Below are 18,979 nucleotides of genomic sequence, written 5' to 3' on the forward strand. Positions count from 1 at the left end.
AATAAAAGAGATTTATTTTTCTTTTTTACTACTGAGAAGAATAATTACTGGCATTTTAGAAATACAAGTAGTCCTTGCTTCTGACTCTGATCTCATTGAGCTGGGGATGTTCAGCCTGAAAAAGAGAAGGCTCCGGGGTGACCTTGTTCTAGACTGTCAATACTTAAAGAGGGGTTATAAAAGAGATGAAGAGCAACATTTTCGTTGGTCAGATAATGGTAGCACAAGGAGAAGTGGTTTTAAACTAAAATAGGGAAGATTTAGATTAGAGGTTACGAGGAAATTCTCAACAATGAGCATAGTGAGGCAGTGGCACAGGCTGCCCAGAGAAGCTGTGGATGCCCCATCCCTGGAGGTGTTGAAGGCCAGGCTGGATGGGGCTTTGGGCAACCTGGTCTGGTGGGAGGTGTCCCTGCCCATGGCAGGGGGTTGGAACTGGGTGATCTTTAAGGTCCCTGCCAACCCAAACCATTCTATAATATGATATGTTGGTTATGTGGAGAAAAGCTATTTTAGGTCATGTATACATCTTTGCTGGGATCTTCCTCTGGTGAGAGCTGGCAAAACTCCACTGACACGAACTGGAGGATGGCACTGTGCTCTGGCAGTGGGGTTTAACTCTCCCTCTGCCTCTCCCTCATTTGGCACAGAGAACATTTGGCACAGATGGGATCCAGGGTTAAGAAATGAACATGGACCTCCACAAAGCTTTTTATTTTTTATGTTTTATTTCTAGCTTTTCCTCAGAATAAATTACTTATTTATTAATTGTACCCCAAAGAGGCAGCTGTAAAAGGCTTTTCACCAAACCATGATGCTGTTCTGATGCTGTTCTGCAGTTTCTTCATGAAATAACTTCAAAAACTTCAGTCATTTATTTGTTTAGTTTTTATTAAAGAAAACCACATAAATATTTAGATTTATACCATGGATAAAAAGAGTGAGCATACATAAAGAATGACAAATAATGGTGATTAATATAGTAAATGATTGCCTATAAATATTTTGAGAATGCTGAGGAAAGTAAACCAGAAACGTTGCAGTTCTTTAATATGCTGTGATATGTGAATCCAGTTCAGTGACCCTTTCAATTAAAATTACATATTCACAAATGGTAGCAGAGAGGGTCTAAGATTTATTTTTATTTTTTTTTTGTCCAATGTATTTTTAAAAAGTGATTCTTTGGATCTGAAACATTTATTTTTTACTTGACCTAGGCTTATTTTTGATTTTTCCCTGAGTAATTTTTTTTCCTTCCTCCTGGTGCAAGTAGAAAATTAAGTTTTTGAACAAACTTATTATTTTCTGTGCACCAACAATATACTTTTACAACACAACTGAGGCTGAAAAATATTCATTTATACATGTACATGTGTTAATTAGCCCTATATAGCATACATGTAGTTGTAATAACTGTTTTCAAAGCCAATTATCACTTTTTAGGTAAATCTATGTTAAAAGATTACTATATTTTTCACTTAATTTCAATCATACATTTCTTTTGATTTCCCATGGACCTACTCGTGTCCTTACTTGAATTTAAGAAACAGATATTTCACACACACTTAAAGGATTGTTAACAAGCTGAGATTTTTCTTCTCCTATTAGATGGAGGGAGGCAAATTAAATTAACATCTAAGGGAGCTATTATTTTGCAAATACTGTCTGCTATAAAACCTCATTGTTCTTACAAGCTCTGGAGTACAGGTTTTAGCTTTTGCCTTGCTATAGCATTCTGTATTACTTTCTCTTGATTCTCTTGATGCCTTTCTTTTGAGTGTACAAATTTGATGAGAATCTTTTAATTACTAACTGCAGTGCTATAGATAGTAGTAAATACAAAATTCCTTACATCAAAGGACAAGCATATAAATTGTTTATCCTCTCTTTCAAATAAAAAGAACACTCTTCTCTTTTGGTGGAAATTATTGTTATCTCTTCCAGCAAAACTTAAAAAAAAAATCTGTGCTTTATGCAGGATACTTCAGAAATAAGAAGGATATAATATCAGGAATTGCACATTTTATCATAATATATTTTTAATTCTTTTTCCTCCTTTTAATGGAGAAAAACATTAGTCATTATGTTACCATGCCAGTTTCAACATCCAAGTAATTATAATGAATGTGAGAACATTTCTAAAATATTTCCTTTCAAAATTCTTGTTAATTTGATTGTTCAAAAAGTGCGTAGCTTGTAAACACTTCACTGATGATTAAAACATTTGCTGTATTTGAAATGAAAGTCTTCCAAACATTTTAGTTTGATAGTTACCTATGGAGCTCTACTGCAGTGAGGATCACCACTGACCCTCAATGAGGTAGAATCACAGAATAATCAAAGTTGGAAAAGACCTCCAAGATCATCTGGTCCAACCATCACCCTACTACCAACGTCACCCACTAAACCGTGTCCCTAAGCACCACGTCCAACCTTTCCTTGAACACCCCCAGGGATGGTGACTCCACCACCTCTCTGGGCAACCCATCCCAATGCCTGTCTGCTCTATCTGAGCAGAAATGTCTCCTCATTTCCAACCTAAATCTTCCCTGGCACAACTTGAGCCATTCCCCCTAGTCCTATCATTAGTTACCTGTGAGAAGAGGCCTATCCCCAGCTCCCCAAAGCTTCCTTTCAGGTAGTTGTAGAGAGCAATAAGGTCTCCCCTGAGCCTCTTCATCTCCAGACTAAACAACCCCAGTTCCCTCAGCTGCTCCTCACAAGACTTGTGCTCCAGGCCCTTCACCAGCTTTGTAGCCCTTCTCTGGACACGCTCCAGGGCCTTTTTGTAGTGAGGGGCCCAAAACTGAACAAAGTGCTCCAGGTGAAACTTTGCTTACTTTAGTTGCAGTTTGTGTATGTACGTTTCCTCTGGAGATGCTCATTCTTCAGGGCCAGTTTCTGCAGAAAGCTGATAAACAACAAGGTTACTGGAGGGACTATGTTAGAAATTGTCATTATTTTGTTGTGTTGCTTTGGAGCAATAAACATTCCTACATGGGACTGATTGCCCATCTCTTCTACTACTACAGTGATCCCTAAAGCACAGAGTATGTGATTTAAAATAATTGGAATCACATCCCTCTTGGTTTGGCAGTAAGGCTTGTGTGCAACTTTTATTTTTTTTAGTGTTCAAGCTTTTAATATTTGTTGGAGATAATGTATCTTTGTGCTTAGTTATTTGAAATAATCGTTTCCACTCCATTTACTTTTGATTTCTTTTGGACTTTTATTGAAATTCTTAAGCTTTGCGATCTTTGACAGAGCTAGCTCTCACATAGTTGGATTAGATGCATAAGATGCTTAGTGTTTTCTGTAGGGGACCTTGTGGGGTGTTACACTTTATGTACGACTCGAAATTGCATCTGAAAATACTGCAACTATTTTGAGAGTAGTTATTGACATTTTCCTTCTTCAGTTGCATGACATTAACACTTTAGCACTTTTTGATTGTTTTGGGTGCACAGACACTGCACTTTTCCGTTTTATTGTTGGATTCTTCTTTCCTGGCTCTTGTTCATATTCTGCATTTAGTGCATCTCTCCAAGTCTCCAAGAACTTAAATGACTAGGTTGTCAGATGCTGATGTGTCACATCCATGGATGTTGAAAAGCCTTGAATTTTCTGAGGAAGTTCCGTGGTTTGAAAACTGAATGAAATAATTGTCTTGCTTCAGTGGTTTAGAGAAGCCTTTGAAGGTATCTTTCTCACTATTCTGCTCAAATGAGGTGACAGAGACAGCATAAATGTACCCTAATATTCTTTCTTTGGGTTCTTTTATTCACATATTTGTGAACCAAAGATTCCCTTCCAGCTGGCCATTTAACCTATTCACTGAGCAGGTGTATAGATGTACTTAAAAATATTGTAGCATCATGATGTTTTAAAGTCCATTTATATATTTTGTACCTCTTAACCAGATATTCAGAAGAACTGTTATCCTAGAAAATGTACTGGCTATTACTCGTAAGGTGCAGTTTTTTGTTATGCTGAATGCAGTCTGTTAGCTGTCATTGAATGAGGGAAATCTGTCTTCCTCTTCATTTGCTGGCTGCATGTCCCCTCCAGCTTCTTTCCATCATGTCTAGGCACGATATGACTTTATATTTTATTTGGATCAGCTTATTTGTCCCGCAGAAAACTGATCCCCTCCAAGTAACGATTAATTTTTGACACTGATCGGACTTTCTGGGCAATCACAAGCCAAAAAGGGGGAGCGGAGGGGATCAGGATTTCAGTTGTAGCCCGAAGCATGCAGGATTGGAGCCAGGTTTGAAGGGTTCTTTGAATCTGTAGACTGCAGTTTCTGGAAAGGGCTGAATTTGTTTCGGTATCCAAAATGTGCATCTTTGCATCTCAGTAGGTTTGAGATACGCTTGAGTTGTGCTTGATTGCATGTGATTGTAAACTTCATGGTGAGTTTCTTGGGTTTGCACCACTTGTTTTGGGGGTAGCTACATCTATGTAATGTTTTTCAGCCTAATTTATTAATAGACATTTTATCCCATAAATCCACATTAACGGCTTCTGTCAGGGAATAGCTGTGGTCCAGGGTCACCCCAGAAATACATTAGCCTTGTAATTATTTGTCTTAGAGACATGTTCATAGGAGGAAACTTCCCAGAACAAATCAATACGATGCAGTATACCTAGCAGTGTAAAAACAAACAAACAAATAGAAAAGCCATCAACCATCAAAAATCCCTATGCTCTTACAGCTATATTCTTATTACTGTGAAATTAGTGTATGCGGATACACTTTTTATGACAAAGGCTACACTTACTACATGTAGATTTAGAAATATTAGTTATGCTTTTTCTATTCTCTCTTCCGTTTTGGTACAAGCATATGGTCATATAGGAGATTTGGTTATACTGCATACGTATATCTAATGATGGCACATGTAGCTATGATGTTAGCAAACAGAAATAATAAAGTTCTGTGGAATGTTCTTTGCATTTAATAAGGTAACGATGAAAAGTGAGCAGCTGTGCTGGCATTATTCCTTTGACCAGAAGGTGGTTGTTGCTGTGCAGATAGGTAAATGAAGGTTACCTAAGGTTGGCAAGCATGCTGCAGTGGAACATGTGAATAACTAAACTGGTGTTGGCCTCTGCTGTGTTATACAGTCCTTGGCCTGTCATATCCTGTTTATGAGCAGCAGCCTAAAAATTCAAATCTAGCAAGAGAAGGAGGAATTTGAAAACCATATTCAAAGCAAATTCTGCTGCCTGAGAGTTGGAAGAGAAATGCCAATGCTAACGTGACAGTCTGTTGACAGTTCTTTTTGCTGTTTGTGGTTAAGCCAGCTGTGGCAGGCCAGGGGCAGCAAAGTGATGGTCCTAATGGGGAGCCTGTATGTGCTGAGGGTGTCTACCACAGCCCCATAGCTGCCTCATGGGTCATTTGGGACTAGCTTGAATCTCTTACTTCTAATTAAGAGATTGAAAAACCAGTGATGTGAAGAAATTACTCCCCCTTCCTTATTTTTTTTTTCTTTTCTTTTTTCTTTTTTTTTTTTTCCCCAATAGAAATTAAACTTAATATTGATTGTAATTCATCGCTGAAATTAGCTACTTGGATAAGGTAAGCTATGTGTTACTATATTCGGTTACTTGGTCAAAGATTGCACATTTGTTCAAAAGAGATGCTCTTAAAACACCCAGGAATTACAAGAACTGCTTAGTGAAGTACTGTGTCCTGTGTTACAAAGCAGGTTAGATCAAATAGGGGTAGCTGAAATTATATCCGACTGAATTTTATCTACTAAGAGGTCTTCTAAGAACCTTTAAAGTTAATACTGCATCCTTCCAACTCATTATTTAAATACTGTGAGTTTTCATGGTATAATTTTTTATGCACATTCAGTGCAGTGGCACAGCCACTTTGATGTTTTTGTAGATGGCATGCAACCTAAGCATCCTCTAATAAGAAAAGCCTTCTTGACTTTTTTTCTTTTTAGGAATCAACTGTTTGTAAATACATATTCACGGTTGTTATCCTTTTTTCATTATTAGTGCTCATGTTTCTGTATGTAGCAATCATGAGAAAATTCAACTGCAGGGCAACTCAAATATATAATAATAAAAAAGTCATGATTCCCTCAACTTTCCATGCCTTTGTTGCTGTTCTTTTCAAGGGAAGCTGGTATTCTTAAGTCTTCTGGATTTAATGCCTATTGAAAGCCTGCCAGCAGTTTTAGAGAGAGTGAATTTGATGATTCACATTATCCCATCCTGTCCTGTGTTTCCCAGAGTTTTCAACAAATCATTTGTTACAGTTGTACTGTCCTCTGTTGTACTTATTTGGAGAAGTGTGGTAGGGAGTTGTAAGTGTTTTTTCAGTGTTTCTTTTAGATCCCTCTGTCTACATGCTTCAAATCTTAATGGGCAGGTTTCAATGGAAAGAAAATAAAAAACAAAGTTGAAACTGCTCCAAAATGCCTGAAAGTAGCTTTTCGTATTAATTAGTTAAATAACATCACTGGTCAGTTTCTTGGGAGTTTTCAGGTCTAGAAACAAATATTGCATTTGCATGGGATAGCTGAGTGTTTTCTTTCACAACTACTAGAATAAATATTCTCTTTCTGGATGATGGTGAGTTACAAAGTACTCTTAAGTTTGTTGGCTATAGAGTGAATGAAAGCAATTAATTCAGGGGAAATGTACGGCAAAGAGAAAGGAGTAAAGACAAAGATGTTTCTCTAGCACCCAGTTTTGTTTGGTTTTAATGATTGCTCATGAGGTTGGAATTTTGGCAACATTTTGGGGGAGATGGACTAAAGTTGAGTGAGCCAGAGCTCCATAGAAAACACGCTTATCCAGAGTTTATCCCAATGCTATCACCTCTCTATATGGCTCCAGTAGGAGTCTCTCAGAAATATCAGCTTCTTTCAGATAATGTTGGTAAGGCTTGTGCATGCCCTGGCCTGACTGAACTGGTCACATTTCAGCTATCTCCACAGGTCTGTGCCCAGAGCCAGGCTGGTGAATGAGGAGTACCTTTGCCAGAGGCAGTTTGCCATTTGTGTTTGCTCAGGGTTTTGCCCAGGGTGGGAGTTCAAAGAAAAGAGACATTTCTTATGGTGTTAGTAGGGGCGTAATTAAGGCAGAGCCTCCTAGGTCACAGGTTGTGGTGTTGGGAATTCTTGAACGAGCCTCAAAGATTCAGCAAACAGATCTTTTATTCACTCTAATAGACTATGATGTCTATTTCAGTGTGGTTTCATTTGGTTAATGGCATGTTGTCGCTTAGTACATCCAAATAAAGTACTGTATGTATGTTTTGTTGTAGCTGAATTCTAATTCCTGTCTTTTCCATTTTGCAGTCTACACACATTGCTCGAGCCAGCTTCCAGGTTGATGCTTTTGGGTCGTCTTTCATCCTGGATGTAACGCTAAACCAGTAAGTGATGACTCTGTCTTACTCTGTGGTTGTTCAAGACCGGTGCCAGTGAAATGTCACTTTTCTATGGAGGCTTTAGAGGCTGTATTATAGCACAGATGCTATATTTAGGTATTGAATTCATTTGTAGTAGTGTATTTTAAGTTCTTTTATTGTTTTCTCAAGTTCCATTGTAGACTTTGATGTTCCCATTGTTACTAAGTACTAGCTATTTCAGTGTAGCTAACATTTGAGTTGTACAATTTCATTTGCAATCTTTCAATTTATCATAAAGGCAAATTACTGTACTCATGCAGAGCCTCGATGGATATTAAAACATAAAGTTGCTGAAAACTGGTAGCTGTTAGCATTTCAATAACCAAGTGTAAGGTAGTGGAAATAGAGCAATTGTGCTATAGCTAATCCTCAGAAAAGAGCAGGATGGATGGTGGAGAGTGAAGTTTCTCCAGATGCATTTACAGTCTTTTGGGAACAGAGAGTCATTATAAGGCAGTGGCACACTGTGAACTTCAGACTGCGAGGAAAGACTGAACAATAGTGAGCTTAAAATGAAATCTGGTATTTTGCTCTGGACAACGAGTTTTCAAACAGCTGTTTTAAAATAGGACTTGCTTGACTTTCCTTCTCCAAAGCAAAAAGAGAATAAGTAATATAGTAAATGGAAATGCTTGGTTAAGTAATTTACCTCCTTATAATAGCATGTAATGTTGTGTGGTTCAGTGTAAGAGGCAAACTGCTTAATTGCTACAGGTTTCTCTGTTATAAAGATGAACTGTTCAGGCTGCAATAGAAGTCAATTTCATTTCCTTTTCTTTTTACTTGTAAACACATTTTAAACAGTGGCAACCTCTTTATATGCACTGACACAAGTCAAAATCCACATGTGAATTCCTGCTGGTTGCAGAAGGGAGAGGGAATCTATGCACTGTGAGAAGGGGAGGGAAACATGCTGATTTAGAAGTGTGGTTTTTACAACAAATTTTAAAAGATTTCTACAAGAAGAATTTCCTGTTGAGAAGGACCAAGTCCACAACAGTGAAGTGTCTGTTGGAAATAGTAATTTTGTTATATGCGATGTATGTTATATGAGAGCAGGTTGCATAATTTTTTATTTTTTTTTAGTGGCAGGTTAGTGGTGCATTCACAGTTAGTTTCTGAAAGGTCAGCATTTTCCTTTGGGCTGAATTTCAGGTCATCATAATAAAAGTAAATATATTTACTGGTGGTGCATGAAAAGACCAGTTTGGGACGTGATTTTCATGAACTACAACAGTTCCCTCTAGGTGGAGTTTTTGATTACAGACATGTACATGTGTGCATGCATAAACAAACAAATATGTGTATTTAAAATTTGATTTTTGAGGGGATTCTATTTTTATGTCGTTCTTTTGTCTTCAATGACATTAGACCAGTATTTCTATCAGAGACTGTCAAAACCTGCCCTTAGTGTTCTTGAGTGCCAGAATCCAACTTAAATATGAACTTTCCCTTTGAAACAAGTCTTTTTATAATGTGAAAACAAAATCATTTTGCAAAATTCAAAATCATTTTGCAAAGTGCAAAATGAATACAAGAAGGCTGTAAGGCAATTAAGATGTTTGGCTTCTATCGTGATATTTAAATCATCATTTAGACTACTTCTAAACTAGAAAATCATCTGCAGATCATCAAATAAAAGGAGAGCCAAGAATACCAGAGCAACATTTAAAATATATTCTTAATTATTATTCCTGTGAACAAATCTGCTTTGTTCTGAAGGCTGTATATATTTTTATTCTCTTGTAATTCTTACTTTCTATATTATATTCTGTATTTTCTAAGGGTTCTGAGAGGAAAACACTTTTTTTTTTTTTTTTGAGGAATGTTTTTCAAATTTGGCTCATGATAGCTTTATAATTGAAAAGTAGTTGAGTGCTTGAAAGGAGCTAAGTTCAAGATTTTAGTTTTTTCCTCTGGAAAAAACACTGGCTTAGTGTTTATAACAAAACGTCTGCTAATATCAAAACCATGCTGAAGCTGTGATCTGTGGTAAAATTATCTCTTATGCTTAATATACACTTGAGGAAAGTTAAAGGAGATATGGGGGATGAAGAGGGGGAAAAAGTCATTCAAAATGCTTGGGTTGTCAGAAAGGAAAGACTTCCCCTGCTTTTGTCAGTCTCCCTTCTTGTAGTTTGCCTGTTTGTCTTGGTGCATGTGGTGGCTCTATGTCTGAATGTGTTTGAGCATCATCTTTAGTTATGGTGTAAATTGTGGACAGTCACAATGAAGTGTTAATTCTTCCATACGGTTCCCTAGATGTTGGTAGGAAAAAAAAAAAAAATTAAAATTACAGTAGTAAACAAAGACCTTTTTAATTAAAAAAAAAAAAAAAAATCAGAAACTGAAGTATACCCCTGCTTCTTACTGCCTGTGTGCAAGTAGATTTTCTTAGTTTGGTGTTTTCTTTGTGTGTGTAATTTTCTCTCTTCTCTTCAATTCCATCATTTATATCTGACAATCAGTTTCTCTGTTTCCTCTGCTGTATTTGCCCATGCTTTGCTATACATCTTCCTGCTATGAATCCTTTGGTATTTCAGATTCTATGGTCTTTGTATATTTTCCATCTATTTTCTTACTCAATTCTCTAAAGATTCACACACTGCTTTCTATTCATTCCCCCCACCCTCAACAGTTGTCCCCTCTGCCATTGTCATAGATACCACATAACTTCCTTGTTTTTCTAGCAGCCTTTTCCTTGGCAACTTTTTGTACATTGACAGTTGAGGCTGGCAGAGATTTTTGTGGTCTCCTACTTTTCTCTCTTCCCCTATTGCGTGATACCCTATGCTTTATCTCTTCACGGCACCAGAGGTAATGATAAAATAGAATTTGTGTGTTGGTTGAAGCAACTTTCCTTTCCTTGTCCCTTCCTCTCTCTGTTCTCATGACACTACTCTTTAACAAAAGGCTGATCTAAAGCTGCAGAGACACAGGAGGAGATCAAAAAGCATCACTTAATGTTGACATTTCACCCAACAGGAAAACTGAGGCCCAGGATGGGAGTGTGCACCAGTCCTGGATGCAAGTAAGAGGAAGGAAAAACAGTTTTCCAAGTGGCATTACAGTGTGGTAGTCTAATTTAACACAGAAATTTGTATGCTTTCTTCTTGGTCATTTTGGATCTCAACCAGTTTTAAATGTGTATTTGTTCACATGGAACTGAAACATTACCTTGAATAGTAATAAAAACTACTACTACTGCTAAAAATCTGATAATCACAGTGTATTTTCCATTTTTGCAGTGGTGGTATTCCACATATCATTCTTCTTCCTCCCTCCCCCTGAGTTGTGGTAGTGTCTCTATAATAGGCTTTTTCAAGATAGTGTTTCTTTTTCAACTTCTTTTTTGCCTGTTCAGCTGGCTGAAGTATTTACAAAGGAGCTTTCAGATCGAATCAGCTGTATATTTAAAAGGTTCAATCCCTTAGGCAAAGGTTAGGAAAGCCTTAGTTGCACCACATTTTTATGAATCCATTGCCTCAGTGTCCTTATGCATACAGAATTGTGTATAATGGAGCTGTTTTCTGGGGCCATCTTCGTTAATGCTTTCTTCAGCATTAGCGCATCTTGGAGCTGACCGCTGGCCTGTTCAGGCTGGTGCTGCTTGCAGGCTCCCCTCCTGAACACATCCAGATCTGGCCATCAACCCAGAGCTGTGCATAACCTTCATAGCAATGGAGTGTGCTTAGTTATTTATTTTTTAATTCCTTCCCATTGAAGTTTTTAATGCCATGAAGCATGTGTGGCTCAGCAAATGGCTATTCCCTTTTTCACGCAGAATACTACTTCTTAAATGTAGCCACGCGACCATTTCACACCTTGGGTTGTAATTACGTGATCAAACAGCAGAGCTTGACAGAAAATGTAGTGTGTTTCTGAACACCTCAGTGAAACACTTCCAGTGCTGTGAAACACTTGTGTCTGTTGGAGGAGGCCTGGGCCAGGGCGCATCCAGCTACTGATGGAGCAGCAGAGATCTGGTGGCAGAATAGCTCAAAGCAAGCTGTGATCATAGTGCTGGAGTGGAGCAGAGTACTCTACAAGTTTGTTAATCAGCAAAACTTCAGTATCTGTGTTTGGTGGACAGGCTCTGACACAGGGTGACCACACAGAGTTTGCTTTGTGGTAACCATTTCAGTCAAAACATTAGGTCCTGGTCCCTTACTGCTACAGCAGCATCCTTCATTTGAGGGCTCTTTTGTCACACAACTTTTTGAAAGAGTGAACAAGTCAAAAGTGTGAGGTTCTCGTGTTCATGGTGCTGGGAAAGTGCTCTGAAGGACTATGAGCTTGAATAAGGATTGCTCTGCCCTCCCTACTGACTGTAGTTTTGGTGGAGCACACTTACCACCTGCTTTCTCTTCTTGCAATGAGAATGTAATTCTTCTGATCCATGTGTTAGTGGAAAATAACCTCCAAAGAAATAGTTGACTGGACAAGTCAACTATTTGGCACCACTACTCTCTGTAGGAAGTGTATGCACTTTTCTTCTCCCAGCATCCCGGTGGAACACCAACAGTCAAGAGTCATGACAATGACATCCAGAAATGACAGATCTCAAATTCAGGAAGTTTACCAAGGCCTGCAAATACTTCATTTTCCATGTGGAAAACAAATGTCTTTTTCTACTAGCTTATCAAAAGCTAGGCAAAACCAAAGAAGCTCATTCAGAAAATACTGGTAGGTATTTCATATATCCTGGTCCTCAGTTAAATTATTTCTGGTTAATGATACTAGAAGGTTCCTGGCACTTCAGGAATTAATTATTCAGCCTTGCCACTGAATGGTTTTTGCAGCTTCTGCTGAGAAGGATGCAGACTTTCCTCATTGCTTGTGTGGAATTTTTATTAGGAATGTCTCTTAACTGGGGTTTTGTAAACCTTAGAGAATCAGATCAGAAACTTCATAAAAAGATTCCCAAGACTGAAGCAAAATAAAAGGCAGCTTGACAGACAAGTGCCAGCTTTTTTCATGAGACAAACTGCTGAAACTTTCTTTGCCTGTAATTTCTCTTGGCAAATGGTCTCTAACACTAATATCAATGTGTCATGTAAGCTGTAAATGAAAAACATATTCCTAAATTTGCTCTAAATTGTAAACATTTGTATGTGTGGAATTCAAAAGGATTAGCTTCCTGACATGATTTTAAAAATTGCAATTAAACTGTTTCTGACTCTTACCATTTCTGGTAAGCCTTTCTCCCAGGTTCCCCCCATGGGTCTTACACTCCTCTGATCATCTGGTGTTCTTGCAGCAAATGCAGGTGGCTGTTTGCGGTAAGTGATGGCTAGATCAAATGTGAGGAGGAGCAGATCTTCTTTTAAGCTGTTTTGGATCTCCCTGAAGTCCAGCCCAACCTCTATTAGATATTTTAATGAATGCCTTTGCTGCGCACAGTCCCAACTCTTCTTACTGGCAGCTGGAATTTACTGGGATCTAGGGAATTTAAGCTATGCTCACTTCTCTTATTTGTGCCCTATGTGTGCCAGCTGAGGAGACTCACTTTGGTGTGATAACCTTTTGCTAATTGATTCTTACTTAAAATAATGCCTTTTTATTGCCATATGAAAGTGCCCTTACAGTGTAACTGTATTATTTAGTATCAATTTATAGGTAGCACAGTGTAGACCAGGTTCAGGTCTTTTGAATGAGGTACTGATTGATGTTCTGAAGTATTCCTAAATTATTTTTTTGACGTGATTCAAGTGCACTGTGATCAGAAACCCAGCTACCAAACAGGATTGTTCTTTCACAATCCCATTTTGAAAAGTCATTTATCTTTCCCTCAACCTGTAGTGGAAAAATTAGTATGGTCACAATTGCAAACCCAATGTAAGGAACGCTTTCTCCCTGATCTTGTTGCTTAATTTCAAAGGTTGATTTTGTTCCCTGTGAGACTGTTATTCTGCAACTCCATTTGCAATAGCATGTTTTGCTAATGCATACTTTGTATAAATTGGTTTTCAATGACTTATAATTTTCTTTTTCTTTTTTATATTTAATGAGAAATGTCAGTTCTACAACAAACATTCTAACTTTGTTTGGGCTAAAAGACAAGGAAAGGTGAGAGAAAATTCAAAATGGTTTCTGAGGCGAGGGAGAGTGACTGGGATTATGCAGTTAGTTCTGTGTAGCATCTTAATAAAGGATTCCCATCTTTTTGTTGTTGTTGTAGTTCCAGGCATATTTTGAAGAAGTATGGGAATGAATAGTTTGTCAAAATAGAAGTTGTTTTATGAGTATTAATGGTTGTTATTTATTACCCTCAGAGATAAAGGTTTCAACATCATTTTTAGACTGATAAAGCAGTGAGTTTTTCTCCCACCTTGGTATCTATAGCAAACCAGCCTTCTTTTTATTACAGTAAATAGATTGAGCTCCTAGATCTTTGAGAGAAAGTCATCTTTGAAGTCTGTAAATCATTTCCATACCTCTTCCCTGATCTCCAGTTTTTGCTGGGTTGCTGCTCATCTTTGCTGAGTTGTAGACTGCATTTTGTCAGTGTCACATGTAAAGGTAGCCCATGCTTCCCATTTCTACCTGATTTGTACATCTTTATTTGTATAGCAAACACACAAATTGTCTTTACTTCTCTGCCAAAGTGGGAGGTCCCATTCAGTTGCTTATTTATGTAGTTGCCCAGATTTTCCAACTAGTTTTTTTCTTTCTTTCTTTCTTTTTTTTTTTTTTTTTTTTTTCCCCTCCTTTTTCTTTTATTATTATTATAAAAAACTTCATGCTTCCAAACTTTAAACTTGTTATTTGGTAAATATGGACTATGTTCTTTGATCTTACTGCATCAATACCGTTACTGTTGTTGAATTCATAATCCTGTATAAGAAATTGCTTCTGATAACTCTTATTTTATTTTTCATATTATAAATTCATTTTAAATTATCGGTTTTTTTGTTTTGATTATTCCCCTGTCACTGTCAAAATATATGAATATATATACATATATGTATATATATATTTATTTTTTTTTCCCTCAGCCTCTACCCCTAGATGTTTGGAGATACATGTATGACTTGTGAGCCCACTGCTAATTTGCTTTTTCAGATTACCACAGTAGAAACTGTGTTTAGAAATTGGCACAAAATGATTTTTCCTTGGGTGGATCCTGAATACTGGTTGCACAGGTGTATCAAGGACTTTGGCAATTACACAAGGTATAGCTGTGAAGAACTTGCAATTTTGTAGCTGTATGATTTTGTCTATTTGAGGAGCAATACAGCTGCTGTTTCCTTTTAGAGTCAGACTTCAAATGTTAGTTTCTTAGAAGCTAATGCAAAGCCACAGTGCAGCCCTCAGGGAAAGGGAGGAAGAGAGAGAACAGCGTGTGCACATGTAACAACGTGCATACATATAGTGCCTGTGTGTGTATGTTGTGCTGAATGAGATGGATGGCCTCTAGTTCACTGATTTAAATTTATCCTGTCATCATGGTGTTATTTGCCAATAATACTCTGAGATCTCTCTCTGAAATAAATACGGATGTTTCCATTGGCCTCGAGGATGTGTAGATGTCCCCATTTTTTTTTGTTGTTTTTGTAACAAGTGAATATTAGTCTTGAAAACCTAGCCTTGCTACAGAGAAGAAATTTTTGGTAATGATTTTAGTGTAACAGGGATTCCACTGTCAATGTGATGCACCCATCTTTTAGAACAATTCTCTCTTTATTGGTAAATGCTACTGAAATCAACACAAGTTTGCTACTGCTTTCAGTTTCTTTGAGACTTGGAAAGTTAATGTGATGTCTGTGAAATGCTTGCAAGCGCTTATTTGGCATTCTGGTTAATATGAAAACATAAAAATATAAATTGTTTCATTTATCTGTTGCTTCCAAGTGTGTCACTGTAAGGTAGTCTGAAGCACCTGCAAGAGAATTCCCCTGATGTCTCTGAAATACCAGCTCAATGGCTTGTGACTTCTAAGAAAAATAGTGTTTAAAAACATTTCTACATGTACACAAGATCTGTGCATCCCCTCATATGTACTTTCTTAATTCATTATAAAACACTTCTGAAGAGGTCAGCCTTTTTTTTTTTTTTTTTTTTTTCTCCTCTCAATAGATTTGATAAAGAGTATTTTACCGCATTATTGTAATTGAATATATTAGAAACAATATTTATTGGTTTATAGTAGTCTTTAAAACATATGGGATTATCAGCACTGAGTACATTGTCTTTCCATGGTGTGATTTTATTATTATTTTGTCACAGAAATAATTATATAAAATATTAGCATATATTTATGTATTACTGTGCATTTGCAAGTGTGTATGTGTGTAGGAAGAAACTGATTGATTATTCTGGAGAGAGGTTATCATTTTATTGTTATAACATTTTTCTTTCTTGATACTTCTTAGATTACTAGATAATTTAGGAGCTACATATTTTATACACACATACACAGATCTCTCGTATGTACAGATTAATTGTGCTGTATTTAGCATCTTTAAAGTAAAAAGGCTTAAGCTGGGGAACGAATCAAATTGCATGTTTCAGTGTCTATGAATTTATCTTCTAAGTGTTAAGTATCTCCAAGGGGCAGTAACTTTATCAGTCAAACAACCTCTTGCCATTATGAAATCCTGTAAAAGAAAAATTAATTGTATTTTGTATTTAGCTTTTACGAAGCGACTCAGATTGTCTACGTATTTCTGGATTTACTGCTGAAATACGATCATATCGTCATATGTTAATATTAGTTTGAGCACCAGAGTTTTTGCTTGATTTTTTTTTTTTTTTCTTATGGTTTAACAGCTAGTATAAGATTTGTGTGTACGAATGCAAGTCTTCTATTTTCACAGCCACATGAGTTGGTCTCATAAATGCTGTTATCTTTCATGTACTGTGTCACTTCAATTCTCAGACCATTGTGGCTATAAAGCTGCTACTGTCCTATGTATTGTTATTTATAAATATTGATCAGAGTAAGACATATGAAGACAATAGTAAATACGAAAATGCATGAATTGCAATGTGAATAGCAAGTATTTTCTGTGCTGTCATTTAGAGCATCTCCTTCATGAGTCAGCAGCCTTTCCTGCTGATACGGTTCCCTTCACATGCCTTGCCTTGTGTTGTCCAGTGCTCTGTCCTGCTTTTTCCTTTCTCCTTGAGAACTGCTTCGGCATCATGACCTTTTGTGTGTGTGCATTAAAAATAGAAACTAATTCAGTAATAGAAACAGTGAAAGCGCTGTGGACCTTTTAGCTTGGGGCTCAAATAATAGCCTCAACTAAGCAGTGAAATGCATTGAAATCCCCGTTTCTAGACAAGGAATTGAGTGATACACAGAGCCAGGAATAAAGATACGGATAATGAAAATTAGAAATTCTTAGGTTTAGGTGGAGTTGAAGGACCTGAATGATACCTGTCAGTGTTGCAAAAGCACAACATTTAATTCTGTGATATTTTTACACAAGGAACAAGAAAATCAGCCCTTTTCTACTCAGGACAGTGACTCTGCTTATGAAATGTGTTTTTAGTTTAAAGACTGAATCAACTGGCAGTATTAAAATGCTATTTTATTACTCTACTGGCTTATCAGAGCAATGGATTCTGGTGCTTTCTGTGTGGTGCCTGTTGCAGAGATAAAATGCTACCTATGACGTCTATGGCCATTTGTTTCTGTGTTTCTGTGGAATTTATACCACTTTTTTTTTTTTTTTTTTTTTTTTTTTTTTAAATCATGTTCTGCTAGCAAGATTCAAACCCAGTGTGCTTACATGGGCTCACACAGTGGCTGGAAACAGACTCCTTTTGGCAGACTTTCTGTGTGGTGTTTTGTCTTTAATATAATTGTTTCATTTGGTTGGGACCTGCCTGGGAGTAAAACCTCATTTACAGAGGAGTGTGCCATCTCATTTAACATGGGAAGTTTGTTTCCTTGAAGAAAACAACAAACTAAACAAATTCTGCACCTTCATGGGTACTGCTCTGGTCCTGGGTGCGTTAGCGTGAGCAACATGCCCAGCACAACCACCCCTCCCTCAGGGACACTTCCCTCCTCCTTCAAAACATGCACAAAAGGCAGGTTTTGAATCCTGAAGAACCGATTAGCAAGTGCACACCTGGTAGGGAACTGGTGATGTTGCCTGTGGTGCTCTGTAGGTCAGGTTTGGCTTGGCTATGGCCTGACTTTCCCTCAGCTCAAACGCTTGCACTCTTCTGATACTTTCCAGGCCTTCAGACTGTGCAGTCTGGGATTCTGTGTCACTGCCATGCTTCTGTGATGCCTCCCTTTTATTTTTCAGTTATATGATGATCAACTTTTCCTTTTAAATAACCTGATTTGAACAGAACTCGCTATGTCTCTAAAATTCTTCAGACACGTTCTTGCTTCCTATTTAGTTTTACTTCATTGTCCAAGTTCCATTATGAAATAGTTACAGATGAATCCAGCAATGAAAGATACCTTATTTATATTGCTCATCAAATAGGGCAATAAAATTTAGGTTTTACAGAAATAGAGAGCAATTTGCATTGCACAAATATATTAAGAAGCATTTTAATGAAATGAACCATCAGACAATCCTGATAGAAACACTGAGCCATTTGGCTGTTTTATGGTCCACTATTGAGAAATTATTTTAAAATTCCTTTTCGGCTTCAAGTGTTTTGATCAATGAGTGTGGAATCTGGTTGTATTACCATAAAATACAAATAAATTAATGTGCACCAGCAAATAACTCTTTATCAATTGACTGAAGGACTGGACACATGGTAATAGTTCTCTTTCTTAAAAAAAAATAATGTTAGAAAGTATTTATCAAGTGTCCTCATTCTGTTCCATTTACTTTATTTCTTCCATCCCAAAGGAAATAAAATGCTGTCATTTGGTGTGATAAACAGCTAGATGAAGGAAGAGAATCAGTTTGTACTTTTATTAAAGATGACCTACAAAATTATATTTCTTCTAAATTGGGCTTTTGCCCTTTTTTGAGACGTAAAAGGTGAATTGAAAGATTTTCTTTTTTGTTCTTCTTTCCATTCTTTGAAGAAATAAAAGCACTTAAAATTCAGATTTTTAATAGCCAAATTTATTTTTATTCAGTGTTGCCAACCTTATGTCAAATATCCTTGTTCTTGCTGGAGACTATTGGGAGGGGTATAAATATATAAGAACAGTTTGGTATAACTGGAAAACCTGGAGGTGGGTGTCTCAGGGGCTCTCCTTGGGTTCTTGAGTCAGTTCAGAATTGTGTTGCTTTGCCCTGAATTGCAAGCTTCAGTAGAAGCTGCTTTGGAGAAAGAATATATTATGCTCCACAAGAAACATTTTGTAGGTCTATGATCTGGCTCACATACACATATATCCATCTGTATGGTACGAGGGAATGGTCATTCTCAGCAGAAGCTAATGTTTTCAGCCACATTGGAAATGTGTATTTTTATATAGTTAGGTTTCTTTTGGCAGAAGAATTTTTTTTATTATTATTATTCAAAAAAAAAAAAAAAAAGAAAAAAGATTTGCACAATCTGTAGCAAAGAGCTCATCGTACCTGTTTCACCTCTTAGTATAAC

The 18,979-nt window shown here is 37.1% G+C and overlaps 1 protein-coding gene across 1 annotated transcript in view; it reads left to right on the plus strand.

Moving 5' to 3' along the window:
* The window catches only part of ADAM22 (ADAM metallopeptidase domain 22), a gene marked incomplete at both ends in the record, with an annotated part of 134,315 nt that overhangs the window by 11,625 nt on the left and 103,711 nt on the right, over positions 1 to 18,979 (plus strand). The window contains one exon of the mRNA XM_084306638.1: positions 7,329 to 7,405. Coding sequence (XP_084162764.1) covers positions 7,329 to 7,405 — 77 coding nt within the window. The remainder of the gene's footprint in view (positions 1 to 7,328; positions 7,406 to 18,979) is intronic.

Source organism: Netta rufina, assembly GCF_964035555.1.
Source record: "Netta rufina genome assembly, chromosome: 2".
Lineage (NCBI taxonomy): Eukaryota > Metazoa > Chordata > Aves > Anseriformes > Anatidae > Netta > Netta rufina.